The sequence below is a fragment of the Ambystoma mexicanum genome, chromosome 6q, assembly GCF_040938575.1.
Source record: "Ambystoma mexicanum isolate Mex_15411 chromosome 6q, UKY_AmexF1_1, whole genome shotgun sequence".
Classification (NCBI taxonomy): domain Eukaryota; kingdom Metazoa; phylum Chordata; class Amphibia; order Caudata; family Ambystomatidae; genus Ambystoma; species Ambystoma mexicanum.
This window is the reverse complement of record NC_090937.1, coordinates 1,404,268,892-1,404,284,682: the sequence shown is the minus strand read 5'-3', so window position 1 is coordinate 1,404,284,682 and position 15,791 is coordinate 1,404,268,892. Positions and strand designations below refer to the sequence as shown.

Below are 15,791 nucleotides of genomic sequence, written 5' to 3'. Positions count from 1 at the left end.
AGCAAAAGCTGAAGTGAAAAGGAAGGTCTCGAGTTGCTTCCAGAACCTTAGGTGGTCCTGCTCAAGTTTAAGAGAGCATGGAGGTTGTTCCAGAGGGAGGCCCCAGCCGAAGACCGAGATCTACCGCTCACTCTCTGCCTGGAGAAGTTTCTGACCCTCAGAGAGTTGGAGGTGGATGAGTGGAGGGCTCGAGCAGGAAGATGCTTATCAAGAGAAAGTTGGATGTTATGTGGTCCCCGGCCCCAGAAAGCCTTGTGGATGATGCAGAGGATCTTAAACTTGTTCCTCGCAGCCACAGGGAACCAGTGGAGAGATTTCGGGGCTGGAGAGATATGATCCCTGGGCTTGAGGCTGAGGACAAGTCTTGCAGTCCTGTTCTAGATTAGTTGCAGAGCGCAAAGAGTAGATGCAGGCAGATTTAGGTACAGGCTGTTGCAGTAGCCCAGTCTAGAGAGGCCCAGGGCTCTGGAGACAGTGAGTTTCTGGGGGAAAGTGAGAAAAGGAAGAATACCTTTGTGGAGGTGCAGCAGATAGTGTGACTTCTTAGAGACGTCTGAGATGTGAGTAGAGAAGGAGAGGGTGTAGTCGAAGATGACACCAACGTGCTAAGCCTCACTGGAAGGAGAAGGTAGAGGGCCCAGAGTGGGCGGCCAGAGAGAGAGTGGGAGCAGGAGTCCCAATGAGGAGGATCTCAGCCTTACTGGCATTAATGCAGAGGTGTTGGCAACACACCATTCATGAATTGCGGACAGACAGTCTGGTATGAGAGAAGGAGTGTAGAGGCTGAGGGGAGCCTGAAGGAGAGCTGGGTGTTATCCGCATACCACTGAAAGTTATAGCATAAGGTAGATACGATGGGCCGGAAGTGCCATACAGTGGTTAAATAGCCTGGGAGAGTGGTTAGATCCCTGGGGAACACCAGAAGTAGAGAGAGAGATAGATAGAAGAGAGGAAAGACCTAAGTTGTACCTGGGCGATTCGAACAGTGAGAAAGGAGGTCAACCAGGCAAGGGCCTGACCAGAGATACCCAGGTTCTCTCAGAGACGATTGAGTAGGATGACGTGGTGGACCGTGTCGAAAGCAGAGGATAGATCGAGGACAATGAGGACAGAAGAAAGGTTAGAGTCAACATTGAAGAGCAAGTCTTCACAGGTATTCAGAAGAACAGTTATGTGCTTCTGGCTGCTCTGAAGTTATACTGGTGGTCATGGAGGCAACCAACAGATTCAGTATGTAGATTAAGCTGGGAGATGGGCAGCTTTTCCAGGAGTTTGCCCAGGGAAGGCGTGATGGAGATCAAGCGATTGTTTGCCGGAGAGGAAGGATCCGCAGAAGGCCTCTTAAGAAGGGGGCGCACAAGTGATTGCTTAAGGGGGGAAGGGAAGGTTCCAGTGGCAAAAGAGTGATTGCAGAAATCGACCATGGCTGGAGCAATTGTGTCAATGTGGTCCTTAATGGTTCTGGAGGAGCCTGGGAGCACCTGCTTTGACGAGACTTTCATAGATCGTACATGTCTAGAAATATCGTCGGGAGTGAACAGGGGGAAGGAGGAGAAAGGAAGAGGAGAAACAGCTGAAGAGGAGCCTGTAAGGATGGAGGATGGGGAGGAGGAGAGAGTGGTAGGATATCCTGAGTTCTAGTGGTGAAATCAGATACCAATGCTGTGTCTGTATTGCCTTTGGAGAAGGCGGCAGGCCAGTTTGTCAGAGGGTGGGCTTGATGCCCTCCACTTCTTCTCTGCCACCCAACAATTGCACTCAATGGTGGCAAGCTCAGAATTAAATGAAATAGCATTTATAACGCACCTATACACAAGTGTTTCAAGGCGCGACGAGGCAAGGGAGGGGAAACAGAGGGAGGACAGAGACAGCGATCCTACTAGGCCCGGTGACATTGAGATCGCGCAAGTGCTTGGGTGGGGTTGAAGGGGAAAAGTACAGGGGTATAGGGGAGGGGCACAGTGCAATACATAGGCTAATAGTAAAATTAAAGAAAGAAAGACAATAAATAAGGAGCGGCCCGCTGGTGGCAAGTGCAAGGGTAAGTGCAGATATCAGGTGTCAAGTACTAGTAGGGGCTATAGGAATACAGAAACCATCCTCGAGTGCAAGGGTTGCCAGGGGAACAGTGCAGGTGAGCAACTGGTGGGGCGGGGAACTGGGGCCAAGATCCAAGGGTAGCCAGGTAACCAGTGCAGTTTACAGATTCAACCAGGAGATCAGCAGGGGAGAGGAGGAGATAAATCAGAAGCAAAGAGGAAGGTCTTGAGGTTCTTCCGGAACAGGAGATGGTTCTCCTCAAGTTTCAGAGAGGCAGGGAGGCCCCAGCAGAAGAAAGAGATCTACCACCAACTCGCTGCTTGGTGAAGCGACTAACCCTGAGAGAGTTGGAGGTGGATGAGCGAAGAGCTCAAGAAGGAAGATATTTGGGAAGAGAGAGATGGAGCTATTGAGGTCCTAGGTCCCAGAAGGCCTTGTGGACAATGCAGGGGGTTTTGAACTTAATCCTCGCTGCCACTGGGAGCCAGTGCAGATATTTCAGTCCTGGAGAGATACGATACCTGGGCTTGAGGCCAAGGACCAGTCTCGCAGTCCTATTTTGGTTGAGTTGCAGAGGGCTGAGAGTAGGGGCAGGCAGATTTAGAAAGAAGCTGTTGCAGTAATCCAAACTAGAGAGAACCATTGCTCTGGAGACAGTGAGCTTCTGGGTGAAGGAGCGGAAAGGAAGAATACCTCTGAGGAGGTGCAGCTGCTAGTGTGACTTCATAGAGACATCAGAGATGTGAGGAGAGAAGGAATGTGTGGAGTTGAAGATGACCCCGAGGTTTTTACACAGGTGGGAGCAGGAAGAGGAGCAAGAGAGGCTGGCCAGAGAGTGACAGGAAAGGAGGGAGCAGGTGTACCAATGAGGAGAATCTCGGTCTTACTGGCATTAAGACAGAGATTATGGGCAAAGTAGGAGGTGGAAGGGTTGTCAAAGAGGAAGAAGAGAATTCCAGAGAGGTGGCAGAAGGAGGAGAAGGCAGAGCGGCCAAAGAAACAGCAAAGGGTGCCAGAGCTGGCGGAGAAAGGAGGTCGGAAGAGGAGCCAGAGAGGGGTAGACAGGACTATCAGGAGAAGAAAGGAAGTTGATAAGACGCAGGAAGCGTCTATCGAAAAGGAAGAACCATTTCTCTCAAAGGAGACAACAGCACTCCATGGGGCGAGTGGGTACTTTGTCTATTCTGTTTTACTACATACATAGTCTCCGCAATACATCCTGGATGAAAATTGACACAAAGCATATGTGTAGTCAAAGGAGATCTTCTTCAATTATTGCCACAGGCTTCTATGCAATATTCTTACTACACTTGACTATGGAAGTGTCTGAGTCAGCAGCTTCTGGTTGTTGTTCAGTGAAACTATGTTCAAAATGGTGGGGTGCTCCATACCAATCATTTCTGAAATATGGTTTCTAAAGAAAGGGATTTAACGAGATAAAATCTTGTGGCTGGCCTCCTGGTTAGTTAGGCAGTGAATTTCTGTGCTGTGTTGTCAGGGTTAATCTCCAACGAGGGATGAATAGTTGGCAGGTCAGGCTTGTTGCAATGTTTAAAAGAATCTGTTCTTTGAAATTCTGATCTCTGGCAACTGGTATAAAGATATTTGGGGAGGATTTAAGATGTACCTGTTGGAGCAGATATGCTCACCGAACTGATGTACAATGAAAAGGCTTGTGGATAAGTGGAGGGTGAATGGAAAAAGCGTACATATGGCACGAGAGTTGTAGTGACCCACGTGTGATACCGCTTCTTCTTGTGATGTCATAGTGTGCAAGTCAATAATGGATTAACAATTGTGATCATTTATTTTGGCTGTCCACTGCTTTATTTCCTTGGCAACAATAAAGAAAGTTATGAAATAAAAAGGAAATGTGCACTGTGCATCCTGGCCATCTGCGGAGCTGTAACTGTTTATTTGCTTACCTATTCTGCGTTCCTATTTTGTTGCCAGTTGCAGAAGCTTTAGTGGAAGAGTCCATAAGAGAGACATGATCCTGTGCCAAAAGCAAGAAGAGAAGGACATCTTTGGGTGTTTGTGACTGGATGGGATTGTGTCCCGCATGCTAAAAGAGCTACATTGCTTTTCTGTGGCATCTGAAATGGTGATAGTTCTGCATATATTATTGTTCCTGCTGTTGTGACTTCTTATTCAGACTGTACTCCTTTTTAATAGTACCACAACCAGATATGGTCACAACCTCATTCAGACACCCCCTAGGGCTTGGGCAAAGCTGCAGCCACATGGCAGAGTAGCACAGGTATCATCATCAAGCGCCCTTGCTTTGTAGTGAATACATATTTGTCCTCCATTTCTCAGAGACTGCAATGGACCAGAAAGGGCCAACCCACCATGTAAGGTTGCCGAAGCAGTCTTCATAATGTCTGATACCACGTAGTGCACTCTAAAGTAATTCTGTTGCTGATAATCAACCAGTAGAACATTTATATAATTGAGCTGTCTGAAGGAAAAACATCTGTGAATATGGTAGGCTACAAATGTATGGCTAATCAAATTGATGTTGTGTTCTGGAACAGTTAATTAATGATTTGTTTGTTGGAAATTGTTAAAATGTTAATAGTACAATGCCATTTCTTTGTCCGCAGTTACTTGCCAAAGATCCTAAGGAGCGATTGGGTTGCAAAGGTGATGGTGCTGCTGGTGTCAAACAACATCCCATATTTAAAAACATAAACTTCAAGAGACTTGAAGCAAATATGTTAGATCCTCCTTTTATACCTGATGTAAGTAACAGATGCATTTACACTATTTCAATCATTCCAAGTATTACGTTTTAAGTGATTGCTTCTGTCAATAAATATATTGCATGGGTGGAAATTAGGGGCCACATATTTTATTTATTTATTTATATAGCACCGCCCACAGGCATCGGGGCGCTTACATGTAGACATGTACATAGCTCAAGATGGAGCCAGAATGAGGCGACGGGACAAAGACATAAAAATACCAGTTAACTGATTCAGTGGGGCCTAGACGGGAGGTTACTTGAAAAGCTCTGTTTTGAGTTTTTTGCAGAAGACCAAAAGATTGGACTCCAATCTAAGATGCTTCGGCAATTTGTTCCAGTTAGAGGCCGCTCGGTTAGGGAAGGCTCTGCCCATGCCGACTTCTTTCTTGTGTTTCAGGGGTGTTATGAGCCCATTTGCTTCTGATCTTAATGCCCTGGGCGGGTGGTAAAAAGTGAGTTTGGACTTCAAATAGGCTGGTGCCTTGCCATATAAGCACTTGTGAGTTAGGCACATAGACTTAAATTGTATGCGTTCCTCTATTCTCAGCCAGTGAAGGTCCCGTCTAGCTTCATTGATGTGTTCACTTCTTGCTTTCTTTTTGACCATTCTGATCGTGTTATTTTGGACCAGTTGGAATTTTTGGATGCTTTGCTTACTAGCTCCTGCCAGGAGGGCATTATCATAGTCCAGACGTGACATGACGGTAGCTCTTGCTATTGTGGCGCAGTTTTTCTCACTCAATAGTGGTCTGATGGCTTTAAGTAATGTCAACAGTGCCACAAGCACCTTCATCCATGCTGAGAGCAGGAGGAGAATGCAGGTGTCAGTCAGGTAATATCAATCATTTCGTGCATTGATCACTAAGTGACTTCCCACCAGTAACAGATGTATGTAAAACACCCAGCCAGTTGCAAACCCTGGTCCACACAGTCTAATACCTGCTTATTTTAAGTGTGCTTGGCAACAGGTAATTTCGGTAGTATGCCCATAAACCTTTAGGTTTGGAAGTCCTTAGCGTCTGGGATACATAAAGCTCTTTAGTATCATTTGCCCTGGTGATGTGTCTCAACCAATTTGCAACCATAGGTGGAGTGACAACCTGCACGTTAACTACTAAAGTATGCAGCGCTTCACCAGCAGGAGGAGGCCTAGATTCACAAAGTGGTGCATCAACATTGGCAATTCCCTTGTCAGCCCAAACGAACTGAATTTTGGATTTGGCCCTATTGAAACGCCCACAGTTTCCACCAGTTTGCCGAATATATATCCCCCAGTAGGGTTGTAGCATAGGGCAACTCCACAACATATGCATATACCCAGCATCTTCTGCATCACTTCTGGGACTTTTTCCACTAGTATCCCAGAAGAATCTCTTCATTCTGGACAGTGTATAGTGCAATCTGTGTAGTACCTTATACCACAAAATGCAGAGCCTCGAATTGAACAAAACCTTATTTGTTAATTTGCACGTTATGCCAGTCTCTATCAGAGATCTCCCCTTCCCCATGTCAACCGCTCACTTCTCATGCAACTCAATCAGTGACATCACTATAGAATCTTGCATTAAAACATAAAGCACAGCGACTGTGTTTTGGTAATTTGAGGAGTTGATGAAAATGGAGAGGGTTCTTCTCCTGCTCAGCTGGAAAAGGGGGCCACTTCGGTTTGAATGCCGCTCTCATCCTATGTAGTGCAACCTGAATAAATGAATAAGTACCCGGGTAGTCTGTGCCTGTTCCAGTGTGAGGAAGAGACCATTTGCATAGAAATCCCGAGCCAATTGGACCGTGTTCCCTGCCAGGTGGTGCGGGTAGATCCATCCATAGTGGGTGGTATCCTGGGTGAACCCCAGAGTGGCAACTATTTACAATATGGGGATTCTGAATTCTTTTTATGGAACGCTTTGCACAATGCAAGGAGTGTGATCTTAAGTGTATCAAATTGACAGGGCTGCGCACGTTCCCTTGCATTGTAGGTCTTCGCATCCTGTCCATGCTTCCCGTCCCAGCGTTCCCTACCTCTCTCTCGCATCTTCACCCCTTCCTCCCTGATTTATTGCTTTGTCTGGCCATTGCAGTATTTTGTTTCACTACTGTACCTTTATCTTGTCTGCATTTCTCCCCTTCTAGGTTCCTCAGTTGGTACTGTGACTTATGGGGTGGGTTTCTGCACTGTACCTTTGTATTGACTGCATTCCTCCCTCTAGGTTCTTCAGTTGGTCCTGTACCTGGTGCACTGGATTTCTGCATTGTACGCTGACACTGCCGTTGTTCTACTCTATTGTATTGTCATTGTGTTGTCCTCTACGGTTTTGGCATTACTCTGCATTTCCTGCACTCCTTAGTTCTAGGTTCCTTGTGTGTCTTGTGCTTAGTTGATGGGCATCACCTGCACCTTTTACTCCTAGGTTCCTTTTGTGTAGTGTGCTTTGTTGATGGTTCTGTATTGCATCTGATTCTGTGCTCTTGTTTCTTGTTCTGTGCCCTTCTATACCCTCTCCCCTTGTTTCTACCCTCACTTGTCTGCCTCCTAGCGCCTCCCCCTCTCGGGCTTCCCTTGCCCCCACACCCTCTATCGTGCTCTCTGTCTCATCTATATTCTCTAACTGCGACTCTATCGTCTATCCTATCCCTCTTACTAAGTCTGTCAGGAAAAAGCTCAAAAGGGACATGCTGGTCTCCAACCCAGGACTCCCTATCGCTGATACCTACACCAGTGCTTCCTCCAGACAGAGCCTTACCGACATCCTCTTTGTTGTTCCCTCTCCAGGCCTATTGTCGCTGTTCTCTCTCCTTTTTCATCTTCTCCCATTACTGGTGGCACCTGTTGGGGGGGCCCTTCTGGCCCTCTTCCATTCCTCTATGACTATCATTAATGGCTACTTAAATGGCACTCTCTTGGTCCAGGCCCCTCAGGCCAATCTCCTCCTTTTTGATAGGTGCTTTCCGCACCTTATCAACTTCCTTTCTTCTCCTGCCATCCCTACTTACCCCTCTCTGGCTTCTCTGCCACCGCCTCCCTCCACCAGCTCTCCGGCACCCTCTGCTGCTTCTTTGGCCACCCTGCTGCCTCCTTCCGCCGCCAGCTTTCTAGCACGCTCTCCTTCATGTCTGACTACCCTGCCTTCTCTTCCTTCCTCCTCTTACAATTCTCGGGCACCTCCAACACTTCCGCAGGGCATACCTCGGGCCTATACTCCTCCATGGAAGTCCTTCAAAGGTGGCAACCTGTTCCATATCGCTACTCTCGCTCCGCTTTCAAACACTCCTCTGACATCTGCCGTCTCCTGGAAGAGCTTGATTTGGATGTACTCAGTCTCACTGAGGCTTGGTTCACAGCCAGCTCTGTCATGAGTTTTGACACACTCCTTCCCGATAGCTACAAGATCCTCTCCAAACACAGAACTGCCTGTCCCGGTGGGGGTGTAGCCTTGATTTTCCCGAAGTGGATCACTGCTTCTATCATTCCAACGCAGGCCTACTCCGAATGCCTGGTCTCCAGGCACTCTCTCTCTCGTGTCCCCTCTCTCTCTGTGGCCACTATCTACAGGCCGCCTGGCCAGGTCGCCCTCTTCCTCTGAGTGGGCTGAACTCTTCTCCTCCCTCCTTGCTTCTACCTCTATACTTCTCCTCCTCAGAGACCTGAACATCCAACTGGATACTACTAGCCCCTTTTTGGGGTCTCTTTCACAGCCTCTGCAAGACTCTCTCACTCTATTCATCCCTCTGACCCGACTCATTCTGCAGGGCACACTCTGGATGTTCTGATCTCTTCAGACTTCCTCCTCTCAAACCCTCTCACTGCTCCTCTCTTGGAGTGGCCACTTTCTCCTTTCCTCTCACCTCTCTCTCTACCCCTCAGGTTAAGCCGACCCCAGCACTGACATCTAACTTCTCGGTCACCGGCCCATGAAGCATGTGTCAGTTGAGGCTTTTGCAGCTACTTTCCCTCCTCCTCCACCTTCGGCTGACTCACACTCTGACACAGCCCTCTCTAACCTTCATCTCTCTATCTCTAACAGTCTTGACGTCCTTGCTCCTGTCATGAGGATCTGTTTGAAGCCCACATCCAAATGCAACTCTTGGTACGATTCAGACCTCGCCACCCTTAAACACATTTGTAGGGCGGCTGAGAGGAAGTGCAGGGCATCATGTGTACCCTCTTACAAACTGGCCTGCAGCCTGCTCCAAAGGCAGTATAGACTCTCCTTTCTCTCTAGGAAAAGAGCCTTTGCAAAGTACAGCCAAGTACTGTTTGCTGTAAAGGCTGCATTGACTGCTACCGGACTCTGGGTGCAACATTGAGATTTTCTGCTTCATTCTTACTCTCACGGCGCTCGGGGCAGGTTGGGTGCTTTCAGTTCAACATTGCACCGGAGGACGTCTTTCTCTGTGACTCCCGGCTTGCCTGGCCTTGACAAAGGGAGAAGGAGGTGTTTCCCTGCATGGTGGCCCCGCCCCTCTGCCCTGTGATGCCTATCCGGCTTCTTTATAATCACATAGGTCAGCGCACTCGCGAAGTACAGCCAAGTACTGTTTGCTGTACAGGCTGCATTGACTGCTACCCTGGGTGGAACGTTGAGATGTTCTGCTTCTTACTCTCACGGCACTCGGAGCAGCTTGGGTGCTTTCAGTTCAACATTGCACCGGAGGACGTCTTTCCCTGTGACTCCCGGCTTGCCTGGCCTTGACAAAGGGAGAAGGAGGTGACTGTGTGTTCCCCTATCTAAATACTTGGAAGTCTAATACGTTACTGTGTGTTCCCTACTGTTTGTATAAGTGGAAAAAAAAAGAAGAAGCACTTTGCTTACAATCCCTTTCTTTTGTTTTTACTTTAAGGTGGTTCCCTGCATGGTGGCCCTGCCACCCTACCCTGTGACGCCTATCCGGCTTCTTTATAATCACATAGGTCAGCGCACTCGCGCTGCGCACCCGCGAAGTACAGCCAAGTACTGTTTGCTGTTCGCTGGTGAGGCTGGGTTGGCTGGGTTTAATGACTTCCAAATCTATGCTTTTGTTTAAACTTACTCGGTCGATAGGTGAAATGAACTTGGTCCTGTAACCTGGGATTTAGCATTGTGTGGTGAGAATTCTTAAGCACTTAAAAAAAAAAGGGAGGACTGGAGATTTCATATTTTCATCACAGCCTAACTCTGTTTTAAAATCATGGCTAATGGCTTGTGGAGTGGGCGATGCAATGAGGTACTTTAGAACGTTCTCACATCATCCAAAATTGATTCCCTTGTGTGTAATCTTATGTACATCTTATGTTGAATTTCCGATATCAGATGCTTTGATTGGGACTGTTTCGGCTGAAACCGTGTGCTCCTTAAGCACTGCGACTCAACTTACTCACTCAGCTCAAATTCATGTTGCTTGCCCTACGCCGCAATGGTTGATGAAGAAAGGCAGTCTTTAATTGGGGATTTGAGTGAGGGCACGGTTTCACCTGTATTATGTACACCAAGTGAAGATCAGTTTAAGACCACTATGCGGTCTATGTCCGCATTAGATGTATCTAATCGCTCCATTAGTATGATGACTCCACTGGTCTACGGAGCGTCTAAGAGGGCTAATATTAAAGTATTTAGCACTAAGCACATCAACAATTTAAACAATGATGCACTTGTGGATGGAATCCCGGAAATCTCTCTGCAGGCATTATCATATTCCCCAGACTGGCTGAGGCTCATAGCAAATCGCCTCAAGCTGATTCTGAGGGGAGGATGAGTAATGCATGTGAAACTGACCATCATTCTCCGGGTTCCCTCCCGGTGATTACAAAAATATTGGATTTACTGGACAAGGGACATGAATTGACACATTTGGAACTCAAAGAAACAAAGGCTATTTTGCATTATATATGTTCCAAAATCGATAAAATTGAGGGCTTCATTACTGCTGTAAATACCTTCAGATCCATCCAGCTTGAACCTAGATTGAACTGCACTTCTGGTGGCTATGTAGCAAGCCACAATAAAGGCATGCAGTATAGTCAATATGAAGGTGATCAGGAAACGAGGCCAATTCAATTACCACTTGAGTCTGTGAAGTGCAACTGTGATACTGACTTGAAAGAGATCAAGGCCTCTGTTGAGGCACTGAACTCTACAATTGCAAATCACTTACTGAAAATGGTAATGCCAATTATCACTCCTGATAGTCCAACTGTATTGGTGGAAGAAATTGAACATCAGCAAAAGTTGGAGAAAGAAAACAAACCATCAGATGAAACCTTTTCCTTTATGTCTTGACGTGCCAAAAGGACGCACTTGCGTGCCGTTAAAAGGTATGCTAAGAGAAGGAAAGATGCCATACTTAACAAGATTAATATAGTTGAACAGGAATCTAAGTCAGCTTCTGTCTTAGAAACCTCAGACGAAGAGCATATTGACTTACACCAACTGTCAAAAGAGAGCCAAAAAGCACTCACGCCTGCCCCTAACAAAATGGAGCCAGTGGGCCAAGCGGTTCCTGGACTTCCTTACTTACTGAATTCAGTGGTGCATGCCAAGAATGTAATAAATCTACCAAATCAATATCCAACAAAACAGTGCAATCTGTGAAGTTTATTACTCGTAAGGCAGAAACTAAACCTAAAATACCCAGTCCATGAAACACAGATAATGCAAAATGAAATGATCACAAGTGAATCTGTGGCAACTACTGCTGTGAAATCTAATTTGAACAATTATTTTCCGATAGTAGGCAGAAGTTGCACGACCAAAAGAGATAAGGAAGACCTTGATTTTCAAAGTAGTGTTACCCTTAGCATACCTATAAGAAAATCATATAGTGAAGTATGTTTGAAGGGCATGAACTCAGATGCAAATGCAACCAACGAAAGTGCTTTGAGCACTAATAAAACTTTAGTTGTGGTGAACGGTATGGGCAAAAAAACAAATTTGCTTGAAGTCCCAAATAATGTATCTATAGGGAGTCCTAAACCAAATTGTATGTCCAATATTGACCCTATGGGAATTGCTCTCGGTTCCAATCGTATATCCATACATGGCCCACCGTTAAGCAGGTTGATACCTGAAACAATCTCTAATAAAAATATTCCAAACATCAACCATGAACTTTTGGAATACCTGATGAGGGTGATCATGATGCAGATACCACTTTTAGAGCTTTGCCAACACAACAAGCTCTCGCAGCAGTAACAACTTCTCCGAAAGCAGCAATATTCAAAGATCTATCAACCAATTCAAACTTATCTAGGCCTCAACTAGGCAACGATAAAAAACAGTATATAATTGTATTTGAGGGTAAAGAGGCTGCCTTGCACGACAGACGCATCAATCGATCATTCATCTTCTCTTTATTCTCAAAAATACCACAACTTAGAATGGTAAAATCAGAGGATATCATTAGGGTCTCCATGGCAAGATCAAACAATTTTAGGGTGGTCTGCTACCTTGGCACTGAGGCCGTAATGAAATTCATCTGTTTTAGCCGTGAGGAAATTAGGAATCTTGGTGCTTTCTACCATTGAATCTGAGGCGGATTTGGCAGACCTTTTGGCATTCTCAAGTGTGGTTGTGGAGAAGGTATTGGATTTGGGCGGGCCTGGTCAGAAATACAAAGCGCTGCCTAATGGTGCAATTCTGGAGTTAATGCAAAAGGTCTCCCCTGGTTAGAACCAATGGTTTCTGCTATTTTATCATCTAAAACATTGCTTCCTGTAACATAACCATCTAATTATACTGATCTAAAAATCACTTCCTGGAATTCTTGGGGACATGCAAATCTAATGAAATGGCACTCTGAATTAACATCCAATGATCGACCAATGATAATCATATTGCAAGAATCCATGAAAATGGACCCATTCATGATACCTTGCGATTCTACATTTTTTCTGCCTGCAAACAGATCCTCTCAAGGCCGCCCTTCTGGGGGACTAGCGATTGCAGTCAATACTTCCCTTATAGCTCAATCAAATCAGATTTGGGAATCTGCAAGCTTATTAGGGATTTCACTTTATTTACCCTCAATTAAATACTCCTCACTACTCATTGTCTCTCTATATTGGAATCCCACCAACACAACAATTGACGACATGCTAGATGAACTTGATATGTGCCTAGAAACTATAACTCGCAAGTATCGAGGTTGTGAAATAATTGTAGGTGGGGGTTTCAACTGTGACTGCAGGAATGTGAATGAGAGTGGTATAGCTAATTCATCAACATTAGCACGTACTAGCAGAGGCATAGCCAGGATTGTCTAACAGGTGGGGCCTGAACTTAATGTAGTTGGGCCCACTGCATTGACATTAACATCTGTAAATGCCCACACCATGCTTCTGAGTGGGCATTTACAGAGTTTGGGTGGGCCTTGCCTGCTCAGGCCCTACCCTATCTACGCCTCTGCGTACTAGAGGAGAAAAACTTTTGGCTGATTGGACATGGATTTATTGGTGACGAATGATATGAATTCTAAAGTATCATGGAAACGAGGATCAAAGAATTCGATGATAGATTTCATATATGTCTCGCGCAATCCTTTGATGCATATGGCTCCTTTGGAAATAGGTCAGATATTGATCAGTGACCATGCACAAATTACCACTCTTTTCAAATTAAAATGTCAATTGCTTGGAACAAACGTAGCACTTGCATTGGTGGAAATAAATCGCCCACAACATTCGATTAGGTGGAGTCAAGGGCTGTGTAAGCAGGTTGTAATGTACATATCGCAATAAATGGAGAGGCTTGGACAAGAAGGGGATAACCTTGATATGATTTCAGAAGCTCAGTATTCGCAAATGGTTGTCTGGACATCGATGTTGTATTGCAAAAAACAAAGCAGTGATAAACACTCACATCCCTATGATCACACATGTAAATTGTTGAAAAGAGAAAAAAAATAAGGCAATTAGACTACTCAAGAAAAATAATCTGAGAAGTGAGTGTTTCAGGGCATTGAGTAATCATATTGTGAATGTGTATAAGCAAAACCTAAGGCATGCCCATATTCTGAGGTATAATAGGGAGAACTGTGCATTGGTGCGAGCTATCACGTCACATGACACCCGTGTAATTTGACGTACCTTGAAAGCAGACCACAATTGTGTGGCTCTGGCCATGCCGAATTGTATTCCTAACCAAGTATGGCAAAATTATATAATGACTAATTATCAACTTCCTCAGGAATTCAGGCATGCACCTGAGGTGTCTTTGTGCTACAGTACTCTTCCCTGATTGAAGTGGACCCTTAGTGATATCATATAGGCAATTTCTCAATTATCATATTCTAAAGGTTAGGGCCTGATGGGCTTCGCCCATGTCTTTATAAAGTGGACCCTGCTGTTTGGTCAGTAATCCTAAAAACTAAATTTGAAAATATCATAAATTCTGGGGATATTCCGCCATCATGGTTAACAGCGAATATAGTTCCAATATTCAAAAGGGGCGATCCGTCTCTACCCCAGAACTATCAACCTATTTCCTTAATCGACACAGAGGCGAAATTGTTCGCGATCCTGCTTCTACATGACCTTGAGAAATTCATTGAAACCAAGTGGCTATACGCAAAATACCAAACAGGTTTCAGGAAGAACATGAGCACTACTTTGAATGCGGTTATAATGGCGCATGTTATTGCAGGAACCAAGGTAAAGAATGCCAACCCAGTTTATATTGCTATGATTGATATGAGCTCAGCTTTTGACAATGTTGTTCGTAATATTTTGTGGATGAAAATGATGAACTTTGGTATTCCAACTGACTTATTGTACTGGCTCATTAAATTGCACACTAATACATCATACAAAATCAGAATATCAGCGGAAGGTGGTACTACTACTCCGATTGCAACCGCGATTGGTTTGAAACAGGGCTGTAACCTTGCGGCTACCCTTTTTAATGTATACCTGTCCGATTTAGACCAAAGCTGGGAGCATAGGAATCTGTTCTCTGTTAAAGTTGGGAGTATTCGTTTGAAATGGTTAGCCTTCGCAGATGATATTATTTTCGATCCCACACCGGCAGGGTTGCAATCAAAATTATCACTTTTCGAGGAATTCGCGAAAGCCCATAACCTGACTCCTTAAACTGCTATCATGAAATTTGGATCCAAACTAAAAAAAGGAGGATTTAGATGGAAGATCATGAATAAGCAAATATCTTGTACTAATAATGCAATCTATTTAGGTTATAAAATATCAGCCCAAAACTCAATTAAAATGTGGACGGAAATAATCAAATGCAAGACCAGACAGCTCCCGTCTTAAATGAAAAGGATTTATGCCCGGTATTGTAAATTCTTGTTAACACCATTAATAGAATTTATGACTTTAAAAATCGAAAGTGTAATACTATATGCACTGGATATATGCTTGTGTGACATGAGTAGTGCACTTGATTGTTTACAGGGATCGTTATTAAAATCTGCTGTTTTTACCTATGGCTGTTCCAAATGCAATTATACGCCATGAACTGGGGTTGGTGTCGCTATCTACATGATGGAAATGGAGGCAGCTGTCTACTTATGTAAAGGTTCATTTTCCCCTAAAAAACTTGTTATATACTGATATGAATAATATGCTGGGTGCAAACACTCCAATTTCGTTTGTAAATTACCAGTCAAAAATGCAACAAATATTGAACGACGTGAACATCACTGTAGATGATGTGTACCATCGTCCTTGTTTTGCTAAAAAGAAGCTTTTTGATATGGATTGGTGCTCAACGATTGACCAAATTATGACTTAAAAGCTATATAAAGAATATGGTGTATTTGTTAAACAGCGTACCCCACGATATGATCATATCACCCTATTCCCATGCAAACACACTAGGAAAGTATACATACGGTATAGACTCAATCTTTACTATACAAGAGAAAGAACCCAGCATTGGAAAGGTAATGAAACAAAAAACTGTTTGGGATGCCGTTTTCCGGGATGTAGTGAACCATTCGAAACCCTCAAGCATCTCATACTTTACTGTCCTCATTTTAGGAACATGAGGACAAATCGATTTTTGAAATTTGT

The 15,791-nt window shown here is 44.8% G+C and overlaps 1 protein-coding gene across 3 annotated transcripts in view; it reads left to right on the top strand.

The window, feature by feature from the left end:
• Positions 1-15,791, top strand: part of GRK4 (G protein-coupled receptor kinase 4) — a 1,171,195-nt gene that overhangs the window by 899,409 nt on the left and 255,995 nt on the right. For all 3 annotated transcript variants that reach the window (XM_069632057.1, XM_069632058.1, XM_069632056.1), the window contains one exon: positions 4,647-4,784. In XM_069632057.1, coding sequence (XP_069488158.1) covers positions 4,647-4,784 — 138 coding nt within the window. The remainder of the gene's footprint in view (positions 1-4,646; positions 4,785-15,791) is intronic.